We start from the raw sequence: 18,155 nt of genomic DNA, 5'->3' as shown, positions 1-18,155 counted from the left end.
AAAATACTTTTAAATATAAAACAAGAAATATTTAAGCTAAAATAAAATGAAAGTTTTACTTTTATAAATGAGTAATTAAAGTTTGGAAAGAAAATATTAAAAAACTAAATAAAGTGAATGATAATTTTGTAAGCAAACAACTCGTTTTTAATATTTATGTAATATATATTATTTTGAATATAACAAATCAAACACTCAATAGAAAATAATCTCAACATAATTTATCCTATCATAATTAATATTAACAGAATTTATCCCATCATAGTTCATATTCAAACAAAACGACCCTTTTAAGTTTAGACTTTACATATTGTTGATGTCAAATTTGTAAGACATATGAGGCCAATCTTTTCATTTTCGGATCTTTAAAGGTTAAAAGATTCTTTTTTCATGATGTTTTCTTTCAACTTTTCCTTTTTTAACTTTTTTTTTAAAAAAAATGTCATTTAATTAATTAAAATACAACATCTAATAATATTAACATAAATAATTAGAGGAATAAAGCAATAAACTCAAATTTTTCCTTTTTAATTAATATGGATTGTGATGCATGATAATAAATTTTTTTTTTGTTAATTAAAAATCTTAATTCGAAACCTTAGATAATATGAACTTCGAGCATTGAACGAAAAAAAAAAATTAAATGCCAAAGGTTATTCTAAATCCGTTTTGGCTTATATATATAATTATATAAGAAATTCTCTTGAGTTGAACGAAAAGAACCTAAAGTAAAATATACACCCATTCCCGAGTCCTCCTTTTGTTGCTGCTACTATTTTAAGATCAATTCAACAAAATCTAGATTTATCAATCATAAGAATTATTGTGATTTTTCAAGTATGTTTTTCTCCGGTGATCCTTCGACGAGAAAGCGAGTCGATTTGGGTGGCCGCAGCTCCAAGGAACGTGACCGACAGAAGCTTCTAGAGCAGACTCGTTTAGAGCGGAATCGTCGCCTCTGGTTGCGTCAGCAGAACTCTGCTGCCCTCAAAATTCAGGTTTCTCTTTTGCTTTCTATAATTCATGTTTCTTGCTCACAATGGTTTTACCCTTATTGGGTTTGAGAAAAGTTTTGTGGCAGCTAAAATTACTGTTTTACAACTAGTTCAGGATTGAAGCACAATTGATCAATTGATACTTAATTCCCAACTCAACTAATTCGGGACAGACGCTGATAATGTTGATAACCAATAAGTTTAGCCTTACTTAGGCTAGAATTTGAGTATTTATGAGATGGCTTTGCAGAATTGAATGATGTATTATTTGATAAAAATCAGGTTAGGGATCTAAGAACTTGAGAAAGAAAATTCAAAAAAATAAAGAAACAAGTGCAAGCTAAAAAGAAACATACAACAACATATCTCGTGTAATACTACAAGTGGAATTTGGTGAGAGTTAGATATATGTAGACCTTACCCCTACCTTTGTGAGACAACCTATTTCTGGTACCAAAATAAACTGAAAATAAAGATAGAACAAGTGTGTGTTTGGTATGGAGGAAAATGTTTTCCATGGAAAATGTTTTCTTAGAAAATGTTTTCCCGGAAAACAAGTGGATTTTTGACTTATTTCCTCATGTTTGGTTGGTGAGTAGAAAATATTTTCTGGAAATGATTTTTAGTGTTTGATTTATGAATGAAAAATGTTTTTGAGAGACATCTTTTAATTTTACTAGAGTAAAAAATAATTTATGACATGAAAATATTTTTTAAAATCAAAATTATTATTTTTTTGGGGGCGGGGGGATGGGGAGGGGAGGGGAGGGGAGGGGATAGGAGTGAAAAAATAAAAATTTGAAGTTGATAGTATTGTTAAAAAACAAAATTAATTTTTTTGGGGATTGGGGTGGCTGGCCGGAGGGGGGGGGAGGGGTAGGAGTTTAAAAATAAAAATTTGAAGTTGAAAATATTTTTAAAAAGCAAAATTATTTTTTTAGGGAGGGGTTGGGGGGGAGGGGGGGCTGGTCGGTGGGGATAGGGTCAAGGATCAGGTGAAAAAATAAAATTTTGAAATTGAAAATATTTATTTAAATTGATGTTTTTTCCAAAAAAAAATGTTATTTGAAATTGGAGGAGAGTTATGGAAAATGTTTTCCTTAATTTTTGAAGGGAAGTCATTTTCCTCAATTTTAAGGAAAATGAGTTGATTTGGAAAACATTTTCCGAAACTTTTGTCCCAACTTCATTCCAAACACACTCCAAATTTTAACGAGTGATTCTTGAATTTAAAGAACATATAAACAAGTTCAAGAATGATAAAAAAAACTTGAAAATAAGTATATTCTTCAAATTGACTCCTACAACAACAAAACCAGTGCAATCTCTGAAGTCTATTCTTGAAATGACTTCTGTATCAATCCTCGCTTCCACATCTAGCTTGTGAGTTACGTAATTGAAGTTGCACAATAAGTATGCTCAACTTGAACCCTTTGAGTTCCAAGGTCTGTCTCCAAACCTCCAAACTATCGTTAACTTTGTTGATAGTTTTGCCAATCAGTATCATATCATTTGCAAATACCATCCACTATGATATCTTTCCTTGGATATGCGACATTAGTTCATTCATCACCTAAGCAAAAAGAGACAAGGTAAGAGTTGATCGCTGATGCAACTCCATCATGACTAGGAAGTGTTTTGGGTCGCCTCCCAGTGTCCTCACTCGAGTCTTGTATCAATCCTGCTTGTCCTTAATCGTCCTAATTTAAGCTACAGGTACCCCTCTAGTCTCTAAACTTGATCATATTGCACCCTAGAGACTTCTTCATATGCTTGTTTTATATCAATGGACACCATATTCAAGTCCCTATTCTTCTCCCTATACTACCCCATCAATCACACTAGATGAATGACTTATGTAGTTGAATGTCCGGATAGGAATCCAAATTGGTTCCCAGTAATAGATGCACTCTTTCTTACCCTTATCTCCCCCGTCCTCTCCCAAACTTTCATATTGTGACTCAACCACTTGATACCCTATAATTGTTACAATGTTGAATATCACTCTTGTTTTGAACATTGGGATCATTGAACTCCATCTCCATGCTATGGGCATTTTAGATGTCTTAAAAGTAATGTCAAACAGCTCAGTTAGCCTCTGTAGCTCTTCCAAAATTTTGTGAACATCCGTTCTAGCCTGATCGCCCTCCCCATTCTCATCTTAAAAATAACCTGCATAATCGCCTCAAACTTTATTACCCTTCAATACCCAAAATTTCAACTACTCTCCTGAGAAGGTCTAAATCATCCAACACAATAATTTTGTCCCCTTTCTCATTGAAGAGTTCATGGAAGTATGTCAGCCATCTTTGTCTAGCATGTGCCTCTACCACCAATACTTTGTCTTCCTTGTCTTTGATGCACTTCACTTGGTCCAGGCCTTGGACCCCCTCTCTCGCCTTGGCAAGCCTGTACAACTTTATATCCTCGCTTTTGTCTTGTAGTTTTTCATATAGGTGTTCAAACGTCGTTGTAACAACTAATTTCTCTTCATTCTTTGCCACCATATACCTCTATCTTTTGTCCTCTTTTTGTTCTCGTTTGTACTCTCTACCAAATCCTTAGACGCGACCTCTCTGGTCTTCACTTGTTGGACTGCTCCATTCTACCACTAATCTCCTCGATGTCCACCAACGTTCCCCCTCACGACCCTAATCCTCTCTAGCTACTTTTTTAATGCACTTAATTGTCATGTACCACATACAACTTGCATCTAGAACACTACCCCAAACACCTATCACCATCAATTTCTCCCCTATCCCCTTAGTTTTGGTTGGGGTCAAGCTTTAAATTGACTCCTAACAACAATTTAACCAACGAGGAACTTATTGCCTTTGATCTAGAGTCATTCTCATTTAATTCAAAGCAATCTCAGGTCTAAAATTCAGCTAGTTCAAAAGCTTCATCTACCCAACAGTCAACCAAGTAGGAATAATAGCCTTTGATCGGAGTTATTCTCATCTTATTTGAAGCAATCACAGGTCTACACTTCAACTAGTTCAAAAGCTTCATCTACCCAATCAATGAGGTACCTTGGATTGCTAGTTTGGCCAAAATCCATTTTGAAAATAATAGGAGAGTTGTCTACAATGTATCTTGGTCTGCCTCTAGGAGACAAGATCACATCAAAGGGTATCTGGAAAATGTATCGGAGAAATGAGAAGTCTTTTTCTATGGCTGTGGTGTTCGAAGCTAGCTTTTTCGCACTTCAACTAATTCCACGGGGTGCATGCTACTGCCCAACAACACATGCCAGGTAACTTTGTCCACCAAAGTTTGGACAAATGGGAAAAATCACCTAGTGTTTTGTTGTCTCTGTTGAGTTTTGAACTTAAGACCTCATGGTTCTCAACGAAATGTGAGAAGAATCTAGTCAAGTGAAAAAGGCTGTATGTATCCCTGGGTTGTAGAGTTACACTCATAAACCATGTCTTAGATGCATTGCCTACCTACATGATGTCTTGTTACCTATGCCAACAATTGTGAGGGACATACTTATTAAGGAGGCAAAGTTAATTCTTACCAAGTATATACCGTCCAACATTGCCAAAATATTGCATGTTTTTGTTCTAGATCCATCTTCAGTTACTTAGAAATTAGAGAAGCCACTAAGGGACCTTCTTTGTGAAGAAGAGGAGGTAGTTGGATGGTATAAGGTGTGGCTCCTAATGACTCGGGCAGATGAGAAACTGGTGGTTGTCAATTTTCATACAAGTCCTCTTACAATAGCTGAGAAGATTTGTGAAAGAATTTAGTATAGAGGAGGCCGACTCCATGCTAGAATTTTGGAAGCCTTGTGAAATGTACCTAGGCTTCTTACTTTCTGTTCTACCGTGGCCAACACTACCTTTATGTTGATACATAATATGCAATCATTATTAAAAAAAAGTCACTTGGAGTTTCTCCATTTCCCTTTTTGTTCTTTTATCTTCATATCTAATTGAGTTGAACTCCATGTTATTGCGTATGTTAGAGGTCATTAATGATGCACCTCGATACCTGGAAATAACTCTTGTTGTCATGCTGAAACGTACATACCAGAGTATCCTTTTGTTTAATATAATTGGCCTCCAATAATGAAGAACTATTGTATTTAGCATTTCCGACATTTTTGTCCCCTGTAGACACATAAAGTTCGCTGTCGGGTTCAACATATCCTTCACTACAACATTTTCCGTGGTCATTTTAACCTCTCATGTTCCAGATTTTGACACCCCATAAGGGCTATTTGCAGAGTTGGAGATCCAATTTCCATTCAAACCGTACTTGTTAACTATCACCTCCCTCCACAATGCTTCTTTCTCAGTGTTGAACCTCCATAGCCATTTTGACAAGAGACAACTCCACCAGATTGTTTATGTAACTGTGCAGACTGCCACTTGACTAAATGCAAACCCTTCCCTTCTTTATTCCCTTTCCACAAGAAATCTCTTCTCAGTTTGTCAAGTCTTTCTTCCTCTTTTAGCTGGCATAGGGGATAAAGACATAACATAAGTTGGAAGAGAGTCCAACACAGAGTTTATTAAAGTGACTCTCCCTCCCAAAGAGATATATGAGCTTTCCAATTGGCCAATTCCTTCTCTGTCTTTTCAATTATGCCGTCCCAAATTCCTAGCTCCTTATGATTCTGCCCCAATGGCATGCCCAAGTAAGTAGTGGGATGATGTTCTACTTTACACCCTAATGTTCTTACTATGCTCTGAAGTTGAGGGACTTCTTTAATTGGAAAGATGCTGCTTTTCCTCCAATATACTAATAAACTCGAGACTGCTTCAAAAACCACCAAAGTCATTCTTATAAAGGCAACCTGTTTGGCCTTGGCTTCATAGAAAATAATTGGTCATCTGCATTTCCCTTCCTGAAGAGTTGCGAACCTTGATGCCTTTTAACCAATTGTTTTGGGTAGCTACTCTCATCATACTATTATAGCCCTCCATGGCTAGGATGAAAAGGAAAGGAGAGAGTGAGTCTCCCTGCCTTAGACCCCTTTCTGATGGGAAAAAACCAACAGGTTCTCCATTAACTAAAATGGAGAACCTAACAGTTTTTATGTAATAATTAATCCACTTCAGCCATTTATCCCCAAAACCCATTTGTTTTAGAATCATTATTAGGAAACTCCAATTGACATGATCATAAGCCTTCTCTATGTCCAGCTTGCACATCATTCCTGGATCATCTCCTTTGACTCTGGTGTCCACATACTCACTTGCTATAAGTGCTGCATCAATGATCTGCCTACCTTTTATGAAGGCCATCTGGTGTTTATTCACAGGCTTACTGATCACTTTCTTTAACCTTTATGCTAGTATCTTGGCAATGATCTTGTATATTCCACCTATCAAGCTTATAGGTCTGAAATCTCTCAGTTCCACAACTCCCACCTTCTTTGGGATCAATGCCACATAGGTTGCATTTAGGCTCTTCTCAAACATTTGGTGATCATGGAATTGCCTCAAGGTGCTCAGTATGTCTTCCTTAAGCATTTCCCCGAAGATTTGATAAAAACTCATCGGGAAGCCATCCCGGCCTAGGGCCTTGTCACTGGAACACAACTTGAGTGTCTCAAGGACTTCATTTTCCTCAAATTGTCTTTGTAGCCACTCTTTTTCCTCCACGTTATGGTTTCACTCCCTTGGAGATTAAAACGTGGCCTCCATTGTTCTGGTTCCTTGTAAAGTTTCTGGTAAAAGCTTACAACTTCGTTGTTTATCTCCTCTGGTTCGGAAATAATCACACCTTCCACTTCTAGCTTCTTGATTGTATTGAATCTTTTGTGTGATGTAGCCATTTTCTGAAGTATTTGGTATTTTTATCCCCTTGCTTGAGCCATTGTACCCTGGACCTTTGTCTCCATGCTATTTCCTCATTCCTGGAAATTTCTGCAAACTCATTGAATTAGCTTTGTGCAACCTCTCCCCCACATTTAGTGTTCTCTGCTCCTGATAGTTTCAAGACTAGCAATTTGGTTCAACACATCCTCCTTTCTATGTTTTCAGTTGCCTCTATTTTCCAGCTCCCATTCCTTCAATCTCCCTTTGAGTAGCTTTAGTTTTGTTGCCAACCTAAAAGAAGCTGTTCCATTTACAATGAAGGATGCCCACCATTCTTTTACTTTTTCTCTGAACCGTCCACCCTCATCCACCATTGCTCAAACTTAAAATAAGTCTTCTTGAGATTTAGCTTTCCACAGTTTAGAGCTATTGGACTATGATCCGAGCCTCCTCTTGGGAGCACACTTTGTCTAATTTGCGGGAAAAATTCTTCCCAATGATTAGAGTAGAGGAATCTGTCAATTCTGGAGGCTGTTGTGTGGTTCTCACCCCTTCTCCAAGTATAAGATCCTCCAAATAAAGGAGGGTCAAATAACTCCCATCTCGTTGATCCAGTCAGTGAACTTTGTCATTTCTCTAGACAGATAAAGGCTGTCAGTTCTTTTGTTAGGATATCTTGTAACATTGAAGTCGCCACACACCACCCATGGTCCTTTGGAGGTGTTTCTAATTGTTGTCAGCTTCCCCCACAGTTCCTTCCTTATTATTGGGTTGCAGTCAACATAAACTGCACTTAAAAACCAAGTGATATTTTGTACTTTGCCTTTTAGTTTGCAAGTAAGCATCTGACCAAGAGTCCCTATTAGCCCCCCGTCCAATACCTTTTGTCCCACATTTCTACAATCCCTCCACTTCTACCCACTGCATCTAAATGGAACTCACCCATCCACCTATTAGCCCACACCTCTTTGAATAAAGCATTGTCAACTCCCCTCAACTTTGTCTCTACAAAGACATAGACGTCAGCCCCCCATTGTTTAGTTAAACTCCTAATGAGACTCCTTCTGCCCCCACCCCAAATTCAGTCCCTTACATTCCATGAAACAATATTTATCTTCATTTAAGTCTTAAGAGGTGTTGTTTTCCCTCTACCTCTAGGTTCCCCGTCTTTAAAGTTCATATGAAATTCTAAATTTCTTAGCTCCTTTGGGATGCTATTCTGGTTGCATTCCTTCTTGGTAGCCTCTTCTTTCTTTATCTTGGTAGCCTCTCTTTTGGTCTATCTTCATGAGTAGATCAAAGGCTATTTTATTACATCCCTCTAAAGTTGCTCCAAACCTCCTGCTGAATTCAAGAACATTAGACTGCACCCATATTGTGGCTCTATCTTTACACTTTGTTTGGATCATTGTTACCCATTGTTTCATAATGTATTGTATTGTACTATATTATACTGAATTGTATGGTAGATACAATGTTTGGTTAGACTGTATTGTTTGTTGTTGTTTAGTAACATTTTAATTGTTGGTTTGATCGTATCATACTGTATTGTAATTTATAAATTTACTAAAATATCCTAATTATTCTAGGGTAGGAGGTTTGACTAGATTCAAATAATTAAGATAAAGGGTAAAATAGTATTTTGAAATATTATGTAAATATATAATTGAAAAAATAAATTAAGTAACAATTGGAACACACCAAATTGGTTGTTCCATAAATAGGGGTTTTCATTGTTACGTAACAACGAAATTTAACAATACAATACATTTTAAGTAAACAATCAAAACAAACATTAACAATGATCCAAACATAGTGTTAATCTCCTTTTCTGAGAGTGGTTCTTCTAAATTAGACTGCCCTCTGTGTTTGACATGCATCATCTTTCTCCAGGACTACAAACTCTGTATCTACACAAGAACTTTTTCTTACACCAGACAAGTTGTGAAATGCATGAGGGCATGTCTGTTCTTTATGTTTTGGGTTCTTATTTTGATCAAATAAAAGTATTTTCATTCATAAGCATGGCCAAATTGGTTGTATACAAGTGATATACCAAAAAGTAAAGAATATACAAATTATGGTCTCTACAAATTCAATCTTATCCTCTATATAACAAGGAATTTTCTTATTACAAAGAAAATACTCTTCAACCGAGAGAAACTCGACTCTACACCTGCAAAAGCTCTCTTATTTCTCTCTCGCTACCCACACTAATGCAAGTGAAATCACGTTCCAAGCCGTTCATTTCCTTCTCCCACTCTTCTTAGCTGATCATCAAATATTTCACTATTTTTGGCATTGCCCAAAGAGTGCCCAACCACCTAAGCATATCTCACCATAGTCTCATGGTTAGCCCGCAATGAAGTAAAAGATGATTCACATCCTCACCAACCTCCTTACCCATGTAACACCAACTGACACAAACAACTTTTTGCTTTCTAAGATTTTCCGCTATCAAGATCCACCCACCTAGTGGCTAAGCCAAGTGGAGAAACACACCTTTTCTATGGAACCCTTGGAACTCATATTGCTTTACATGGGAATTTTTTATCCTCCCAAACTAATGGTTTCTTATAAAAAGACTTCATGGAGAACACTCCATTATTTTCCAAGCCCCCCCCCCCCCCCCCCCCACACACACACACTCTCACACACACAAAAAAATCTCCTCCATCTCTGACCTTGAACAACATATTTTCCTCAAAATATGCCCGTCCCTTCATGATATTCCTCCGCAAAGCATACCCACAAGACAAAATGTTATATCTAGTTTTTCAACCCCCTTTCATGATCCCGTACCTATCAACTATTCCCCCATAAAGCTTGCATCTCCACCCCACAAAAAAAAAAAAAACTCTCCTCCATCTCTGACCTTCAATGACATATTTTCCTCGAAATATGCCCATCCCTTCATGATATTCCTCAGCAATGCACACCCAAAAGACAAAATGTTATATCTAGTTTTTCAACCCCCTTTTATGATCCAGTAGCTATCAACTATCCCCCTATAAAGCTTGTATCCCCACCCCACCTCCATAATCATTTTCCCAATCAAGCTTTATTAAAGACTTACGAATGTTAATTTTAAGGCCTCCATATTTTTAAGGAGATGTGACAACCTCCCACTGCTCCAAGTGAAATTTTCTTGCCCCATCCGCCGCATCCCAAAGAAAATCCCTCTGAATCTTTTCCAACTTACAGTGACTACATTTGGAGCTTGAAACGAAGAAATTCAGTGGCCTCATTTGGTTCTTATTTGCTCTTGCCAATAGAAACGAGAAAATATTTTTCAAGGACCATCTGACATGACATTTAGCAAGTTCACGTTGTGTCTTGCACTTCCCCTATCTTCCTATGCATGCCTCTTATATTGCTGCTTTATTCGAGTATATTTTTTTGGGGTTATGTGTGGATCCTCTCATGCTAGAATCAGCTAGGACTCAATACTTTTTTCTTAACTTGAATAAGTACTGAATACAGAAATGCTTCAGAGGTAGAAAGGAGGTAGAAACTGAACGTTCTAAAGTTCGCGAGAATTTCTTGAGAACTCATGGGGAACGCTGCCACGCTGTTGACAGGTTTGCTTATATGGCTTCTATGTTCTTTTTAATATGTTGCTTTAGATGCAATGCCCTCCACCCTGTTGGGTCATGTAATTGGGTGCTCTGATGGTGTTTCCTATTCTTTGCTCTTATCCCATGAAGTTGTATGAGATTCTTTCTAGAGTTTGTGATGATTAGCTTGTATTTTCTCTTTTTCCCCATGTGTATTCAGGCAGTGCTTCAGTCCAGATTCAGACTTTTTGCGTCACCTACTTTTCTTTTTCAATCCGACATACACTGCTGATGTTTCTGTCCTTGTGGAGACATGCCGATCGCTTCTAGAGTTTGTTCAAGATAACGGTTTGTTTCATCTCCTTGTCTACTTTTATGTGGAAAATTTATGTAGCGCATATGGAGTGCCTTCATCTGTTTGGAGTTGGTGGACCTGTGTATTTCTGTTTGATTTTGGATTCGTCTACCAATAGAGATGATTAACGGTAACTTTATGCTAAGCAGAAAATATTATCTACGTTATATGGGTTAAGCTATCTAAGGAACTCATGAATTGATGACTATCTCAAAACCTTAGAAGTACAGCATGCGGCATCACGTCAAACAAATGCTTGCTTGAAAATGTTTTTAGGCTTTGATGGAGTTTTGAATCATGTCTCCTTGTGTTGTTGCCATGGTTTTAGTAGTCTGTGAAACTTGAGTTACTTTCCAATGGAAGTCCACTGAAATGACACTGTATTGTATTATTTGGTATCTCTGTGTATTCTTGATATCATTTGGGTGTTTCCTTCCTAAATAATTGATGTATTATTGTATGACAAAAATCAAGTGAATGTTTAATGGTTTAAGTTTAATTTTTCTTTACCCAGCTTTTGTAGAGTGTGGTGCCCTGTCTAAACTCATTATTTATGCTGATTATCACTTATCAGATACTTATACAATCTAAAATCCACAACTGACCTTGTTTCTTTAAGTGCATGTTTTGTGCATAGCATCTCCAAGTTCAAGTTTAACTGCGTCACAAAAACTAGGTTCTTTGTTCTCTAATTCAATTTTTTTGCTCATCATTAGATGTTGTTACCTTGTTTCTCTGTTAATAGCCTCATGGGTTGCATGCTAGAAGCTTTTCATTAGCATTAACAGTGTGCAGGAATTTTACAGGGGATGTTATTAGCCTCTTTGCTGGTACAGAATATGCTTCCAAAGCTGCCTTGGTGAGATATAGAGTGAAGAAATTTGCTCATGCTTGCATTCGGGCTGTTTATGGAAACAGGTTTAACTCAATACGTTACGTCATTTCTTCTTGATTCACTTTCCTATATGAAGCACCTGAACTTTATTTGGTTAGTGTTACTTTTTCTCTGTTGAACACATAGAAAGAGATTTATATGACCTTATTATCTTAAAAGTTTAAAACCAAGCTATTTGTGCAAAGAAAAAATAATGTTCAAGAAAAAGGGGATAAATTTTTTTTTTTGGAAGGAGATGAACTGTAGAGCTTTTGAAGAAAAATAACATTTTGTGTAGAAAATCAAGATGAGCTGTATATTTTTTGTTTAATATTTGGTGTAAAGAAAGCTATGCAATCACTAGTTGATATGATAGGATCCTTGTGAAGCAGTAGCCTAAGCTTGGTTGGGATTTTGTAAAGTCTTTTTGCACTATTATGGTGCAACTTTATATATATATATATATAATCGTTAATAGTTTCAAAAAGGAGATAAGTCTATTCTTTCATGTTTTTAGTCTTTTAATAAATTCTTTCCTTTTGCTTTTTTTGGATCGTATTGGACCTGAACTCCAGATCTTTATATTGCTATCATTCAGTCTTCAGTGTTTGCTTTTGTGCTATGGGTGTTCTATTGAAAGACCACTTGGAGCTTCACTTCATTACAAAACAACAACATAATACCAGTGAAATCTCACAAAGTCAATATCCAAAAAAAAAAAAAAAGAAGTCGTAATGTGGGATCTGGAGAAGGGGAGAGTGTACACAGACCTTACCTCACAATATAGCAACTTGGTACCCGTATAGTAGTTGCAATGATGAATATCCCCCTTATTCTTGTACAACAGAACCATTGCACTCAACCTCCATTTCTTTGACATTTTAGCCATCCTAAATATGACACTAATCAACCCAGCCAGCCACTCCAATTCAAACGAGGATCAAAACTCATTGACCGTTTCTCCTTGCTTAATGTGCGCTTCATAGTCGTCATCAATTTTCTAAGGCATACTTTCTCTTGCCATGCTTTATTTTTCGATTTGCACTCATAGCCCCGACAGGCCTTTAGAGCTTTTTTGCGCTTTTTGCTTTTGATAACACTATATTGACCTCACCTGTGTTCTTCCAAAAATCCACCGGTCTCTTGTCCCCTCCTCATCTTACAAATAGCCCCCTTAACCTCCGCAACCTTTATGCACCTATGATTCCCAAAATCTCGATGACCCTCAAAATGCTCTAACTCCCCCAACACGATGTCCCAATCCTCTTTTTCATTTAAGAACTATGGTCCCATTTGTACATGTATTATCTTGCAACTCTCTTTTTCCCCAACATAGGCAATAGCTATTATAGGATGAAAGCTCTGATACACCACTGCTATGATACACCACTTGTTTTATATAACTACAAACTATGCTATTTCATGATGTCTTTCATCGTTCCATGATATCGACACTTCAATGACAAGCTTTATAACTGGTTGTTTAGAATTCTTTATAGGGAGAGCGGGTTGGGAGGAGGGGGGGGGGGGGGGCAGAAGTGTTACTCTTCTAAAGCTTGAAATTTAATTAGCTTTGATGAAATTGCATGTGGTAGGCATTTAATTTGATGGTGCTGCTATACTAGTTATTGATCTATGTTTACTCATCTATAGTGTCAATTTCTGAAATAAGCTATTTTAGTTGACATCTGTACGACACCAGTCTTTTAGGTCTTAAATCCAATTGGAATGCTAAACAAGTGCTTTCATGTCTTTATGTTACTTATATGAGCTATGCTCGTGCAGGAATAAGTTAAGAGATCAACTTTTTATGGAATCTGAGAAGTCCTGTACATCAGCAATCCTTTTGTTGGATGCAGTAACATTGTTGATTGATTTAGGGCTTCCTTGGGCTTGCAGCACTGTTACCTATCTTCTTCAAAGAAATATATATTCCTTATTTCGGGAAATTGTTCTGATTGGCAAGGTATAATATACATCAACATGAATTCAGCTGATACTTCCTTTCCTCTTTATGTATATTTTCTGACTGCTACACAAGTACAAGAGCTATATAGTTAAAATTATTTTACTACTTGCCACAACACATGGAATCCTTAATGATGAGTTTTTAAGTATATTTTTCAGGGAGTCCAAGTAGTTCGTAGTTATGGATTAATTTCACATTTTTCTAGCTAGCTTTATTGCTTAAAGTGCTCTACTATTGGGAGCTGGAAAGTAGGTAGTAAAAGGTGATGGAATGTGTGACAGGCTTGTAATAATTTTATGGAGATTTCTAATAATCTGGACCAATGTTGAATTGCAGGGATTTCATACAAGTCTATTCAATCCTATGTTTCCGATACACTTCTTAAGAATAGTAAATTATTAATATGATAATATATTTATGTGTGTGTGTGTGTGTATACCAAAGGTTTAGAGTCCTTATAGTTGGGCTGTAAGAAAGAGGAATTACTTTCCTTCTCTTTTTAGTATTTTATTTTGATTGTTAAAAGTATTGATTAATCTCACCAAGAGATGTCGTAAATATTTAGAACAGGGGATACATTACTGAATATGTAATGATGTATATCATATATAGGGCTTTGCTAATCTACTACATTCAAGGTAGTAGATTAGCATGGTGCCAATTTTTTAATTCCCTAAAAGTTCCTAGCAACATATTATCAATGCCCAAACTGATAGTGATATCTTTGTCTTGCAACCAAAAACTAAAGCCAATTCATGTTTTCCCCCTTTCTCTTACATTTTATTCTCTTCCTCTGTGAAGCTTGAGACAGCTGTTTTGTGTTATTCTTTTGCTTTCTACCATTCTCTTTCTCTTCTTAATTTTGATAGTCTCCCCATAAATTAAACCACGATCTCCTTTAAATTATTTGTGAGTTGTTTGCATTCTTAAGATTTATTGTCAATATTGATGAGTATAAAAGACATGTAACAAACCCAACATTTAATTTTTGTAATTAAAATTCAGGCGGAGGGGAATGGGTCTTCTTCTACCATTATTATCAAAATGAAATGGTTTCATAAAGAAAACAGAGAAGATAGGTGGGTTAAGAACACATGTTAATTAGTGTGTGTAAAATGTCACTTTTCCCCAAAAATGGGACTAGAAATTGACAAAGATTGGGAAATACCAAGAATGGCAAATTTCATCAACAAGATTGAGCAATTCAGTGGGTGGGTGGAAGGGAGATGAGAAAGGCTGTACAAAGTGAGCAAAATACAGGAAAATGAAGCACAACCAGCAGCCAAGCAGTTGGCCATGGAAGACCATTTGGAAAACCAAAATACCATATAAAGTGGCATGCTTTGTGTGGCTTCTGGGAAAGGAGGCAGTGCTTACACAAGAGAAACTAATGAAAAGAGGGATAATTTTAAACCCCAGGTGCTTCTTGTGTGGGGAGCAGACAGAGACTGTGAATCAGCTATTCACACATTGTAAAATCACAGGACAACTATGGAGATTGTTTTTGAACCTCAGAGTAAAAGCATGGAGCATGCCTGGGAAAGTTACAGAGGCCTTAACAAGCTGGGAACAAGCTGGGTTGTTGGGCAAGAATAGAGGCAGGTGGAGGATGGTCCCCGCAAGCATTTGGTGGACAATATGGAAGGAGAGGAATTCTAGGTGTTTTGAGGGCATAAAGAACAAATATGCAACAGATTAAGCTCAATTGCATCTTGCTACTGTGTTTTTGGTGTAGTCAGTTACTTTAAAATGATCCTATCTCTATTATTGATGTTATAGACTCATTATAGACATAGGATCATAGGATCATAGATGTAGGCAGTACTTTGTAAACATGGGATTACAACAACTCTTGTAAGATTCAGATTCTAACATATATAGACAAAGTTACCAGTTTATAAAAAAAAATGGCTAAAAGAATGGAGTTTGCTGAACCGAGATGATCCCTGATAGAATGAGAGGTGAAGTCGACGAAGAGGGCTGGCAAGATCTAGGTCATGCTGGTGTATCAAAAGATGAAACTGTCGTTACTGCTAAAGAAATATTTAGAATAGTAATAGGGATTCCTTGGGTAAACAAAAAGTTGGTGCAATGCTAACATACTACCTTCATATAGTAGGTTAGCGAAACCCAGACATATATATTATTAAGGATTTACTTGTAAACACTATTTATACCTTCATATAGTAGGTTAGCAAAACCCAGACATATATATGATTAAGGATTACTTGTAAACACTATTTAAACCCCAACATAGTTGAGGGAATAATTAATTAATTAATTCTCAATATTTCTCTTTGTTTTCTGATATTTTACATGGTATCGGAGCCTCAACTCCTCTCTCCAGCAATCAGTGTTCCTCTCCCATTCTAGCGTCGTTTATCTCTTGGACGACCATTATGGTGCCACTCACTTTGGTGACCCGCACTGCTACTTTCTATGGGACTAACACCCTCCTCTGATCTTGAATTTCTATTAGAGCCAAGAGTTTGAGTCCCTATCTGAAAATGCTTTTACTCGAGGCAACTTTGAGTTCCTACTCTGAAATCAAAGCCAAGGGTTTTGCTTTACTCTTAGATATCTTTCTACATGTTGTTGAGAACTCTTTCTCTCTCTCTTCTAGTACTAATTTCTCTAATTCTTTTTCTGATTAAAAAAGTTCTCTCATCCAAAAGTTCCTCCAATTTCTCTAGTTCAATTAAAATATAATAACTATTTCCTTCCAAAACAATCTTCTTTTTCTTCTTAATCTCACAAAAGCAAAGAAAAATTTCTTCTTATTATTCCTAAATTAAAATGGTAGCTTAGACTAATGAAACCGGAAATCCTACCTTCACGGGATGCAAGAGGGATCAAATACCTCATTCTTTTACCTTGATTTGTGGCGTTTATGAGGACTATCTTCATCTTCGGTAGGTGAAAAGCAACAGTTATCATCTCATCTACAGCTGCAAGCTCAACCTGGTACACAAAGTGTGGCTCATTGCCTGCTCTGACAACATCTACTGCTTCCATCAAAAACTCCTCAGATGAGGTTGAGTATATTTGGGACAAGTTAGGAGAATATAATATGTGCGCTCCAACCTAAGGGCAAATTTTAAGAATTAGCAAATTATAAATGTGGCAAGATCTCATTCCATATATATATGTAGGAAAAGTTAGGGTTCTTATAATTTTGTAATTCAAAATAAAAACTACTTTCATTTCCTCATTAAGGTTACTTTTCTTTTTAGAGTTACTTGTGAACACTATTTAAGCCCTAACGTGCTTGACGAAATAATCAAACAATTTATTCTCCAACATCTCTCTTCTTTTCTCATTCTGCACAACTTTTAAGCATTCTCTGCAAAAGATATAGGCTACTTTTGGCACCTTCTTGGTTCGTTATTAGTTTTACTTGCTAAAAAAAAAAAACTGCCCAGTGGTAAACAGAAAAGACTTGAATATCTATCGAGATTGTAAACTTTGATATGATGTGATAAATGAGTGAAGAGAAGATATTGGGGGAATGCTCTGGACAATTATCTTGTGCTTAGGACCTTCAACAACTGCTTTGGATAATATACATGAATTTAATATTTCTTCGGATGGGAAATAATATCAAACAAGACAAGTAGACAACCTTATTTTTATGCGTGCATTATTTATTTGTTTTTCAGTTTGGAGTACTAGCATCTCAAGAATCCAAATTTCTTCTTGCCTAGGTGTTTGTTAAAGTTTGAAGAGTGACATGATGCAGCTTAATTTTTGCAGGATAGAAGCTTTCCAGCTTCCAACAGGGTTGTATCTTCATTTGAGCGTGTGCTTGGACTAATTACATCTCATATTGGTCAAGGCACTTGTACTTGCCCAACCGTTGATCCACAATGTTTCTTTCCCTCCCAGATTCTTACAATTCCATTTTTATGGCGGTTTTTCCCTCACCTGAAAGAGGTAATTGGTTACAATGTTCCACCAGAACATGGCTGTTTCAATGGAGGATCAGATTAAGGGATAATACTTTGCCAACCGAGTATCAAGTTGCTCTATGCTAGCTCATGTAAAATGATCTTTAGGATTATCTGCATGAATTATCAGCTCATGTCTCATATTCGTGCCATAGAATTGATCATCTTCATGTATAAGTTCAGATTGATGCTTCTGTGAAATTTATGTTCATCTGGTTTCATTTCATTATGCAGATCTTGGCAAGTCCATCAGTGAGTCGTCATTATTTTCATCAGATGAAATTATGCATGAAAGACCATATTAATGTCCTCCCTCCTGATTTAGCGATTGATCTTCCTGGTTATGCTTGCCTTCTTGGGAATCTATTGGAAGTTGCCGGGCTTGCTTTTGCTCAGCCAGAATCATTCACTATGGTAAAGACTAGAGACATACAATTAGCTTTACTCAAATAAAAGATTTTTTTTGTGGTACAAGTTTAATAATTACTGTCATTTATGTATGGGACTATGTTATAAGGACTCGTATGAAGGAGTCGTCACTAGCAAGCTAATAATAGTAGTAGATACAGAGAAGTTTCCCACAACCGTGATTTACGAGAGGTATTTACTTGAGCAGGTCCTTGTTTAACCTAATTATGAATGAGCTTACCAACACAACACAAAAAGAGGTTTCTTGGTGTATGC

General features: G+C 36.6%; 1 protein-coding gene across 1 annotated transcript in view; it reads left to right on the top strand.

The window, feature by feature from the left end:
* The first annotated feature begins 555 nt into the window (after positions 1–555).
* LOC101246856 (E3 ubiquitin-protein ligase UPL6) overlaps positions 556–18,155 on the top strand; it is a 37,470-nt gene continuing 19,870 nt past the window's right edge. Inside the window, exons 1-7 of the mRNA XM_010320943.3 lie at positions 556–998; positions 10,253–10,350; positions 10,547–10,674; positions 11,488–11,599; positions 13,341–13,521; positions 17,278–17,457; positions 17,706–17,885. Coding sequence (XP_010319245.1) covers positions 840–998; positions 10,253–10,350; positions 10,547–10,674; positions 11,488–11,599; positions 13,341–13,521; positions 17,278–17,457; positions 17,706–17,885 — 1,038 coding nt within the window. The 5' untranslated portion in view covers positions 556–839. The remainder of the gene's footprint in view (positions 999–10,252; positions 10,351–10,546; positions 10,675–11,487; positions 11,600–13,340; positions 13,522–17,277; positions 17,458–17,705; positions 17,886–18,155) is intronic.

This window comes from Solanum lycopersicum, chromosome 1 (genome assembly GCF_036512215.1).
Source record: "Solanum lycopersicum chromosome 1, SLM_r2.1".
NCBI lineage: Eukaryota > Viridiplantae > Streptophyta > Magnoliopsida > Solanales > Solanaceae > Solanum > Solanum lycopersicum.
Note: the sequence above shows the minus strand (reverse complement) of the source record. Positions and strands in the feature narration are given on the sequence as shown.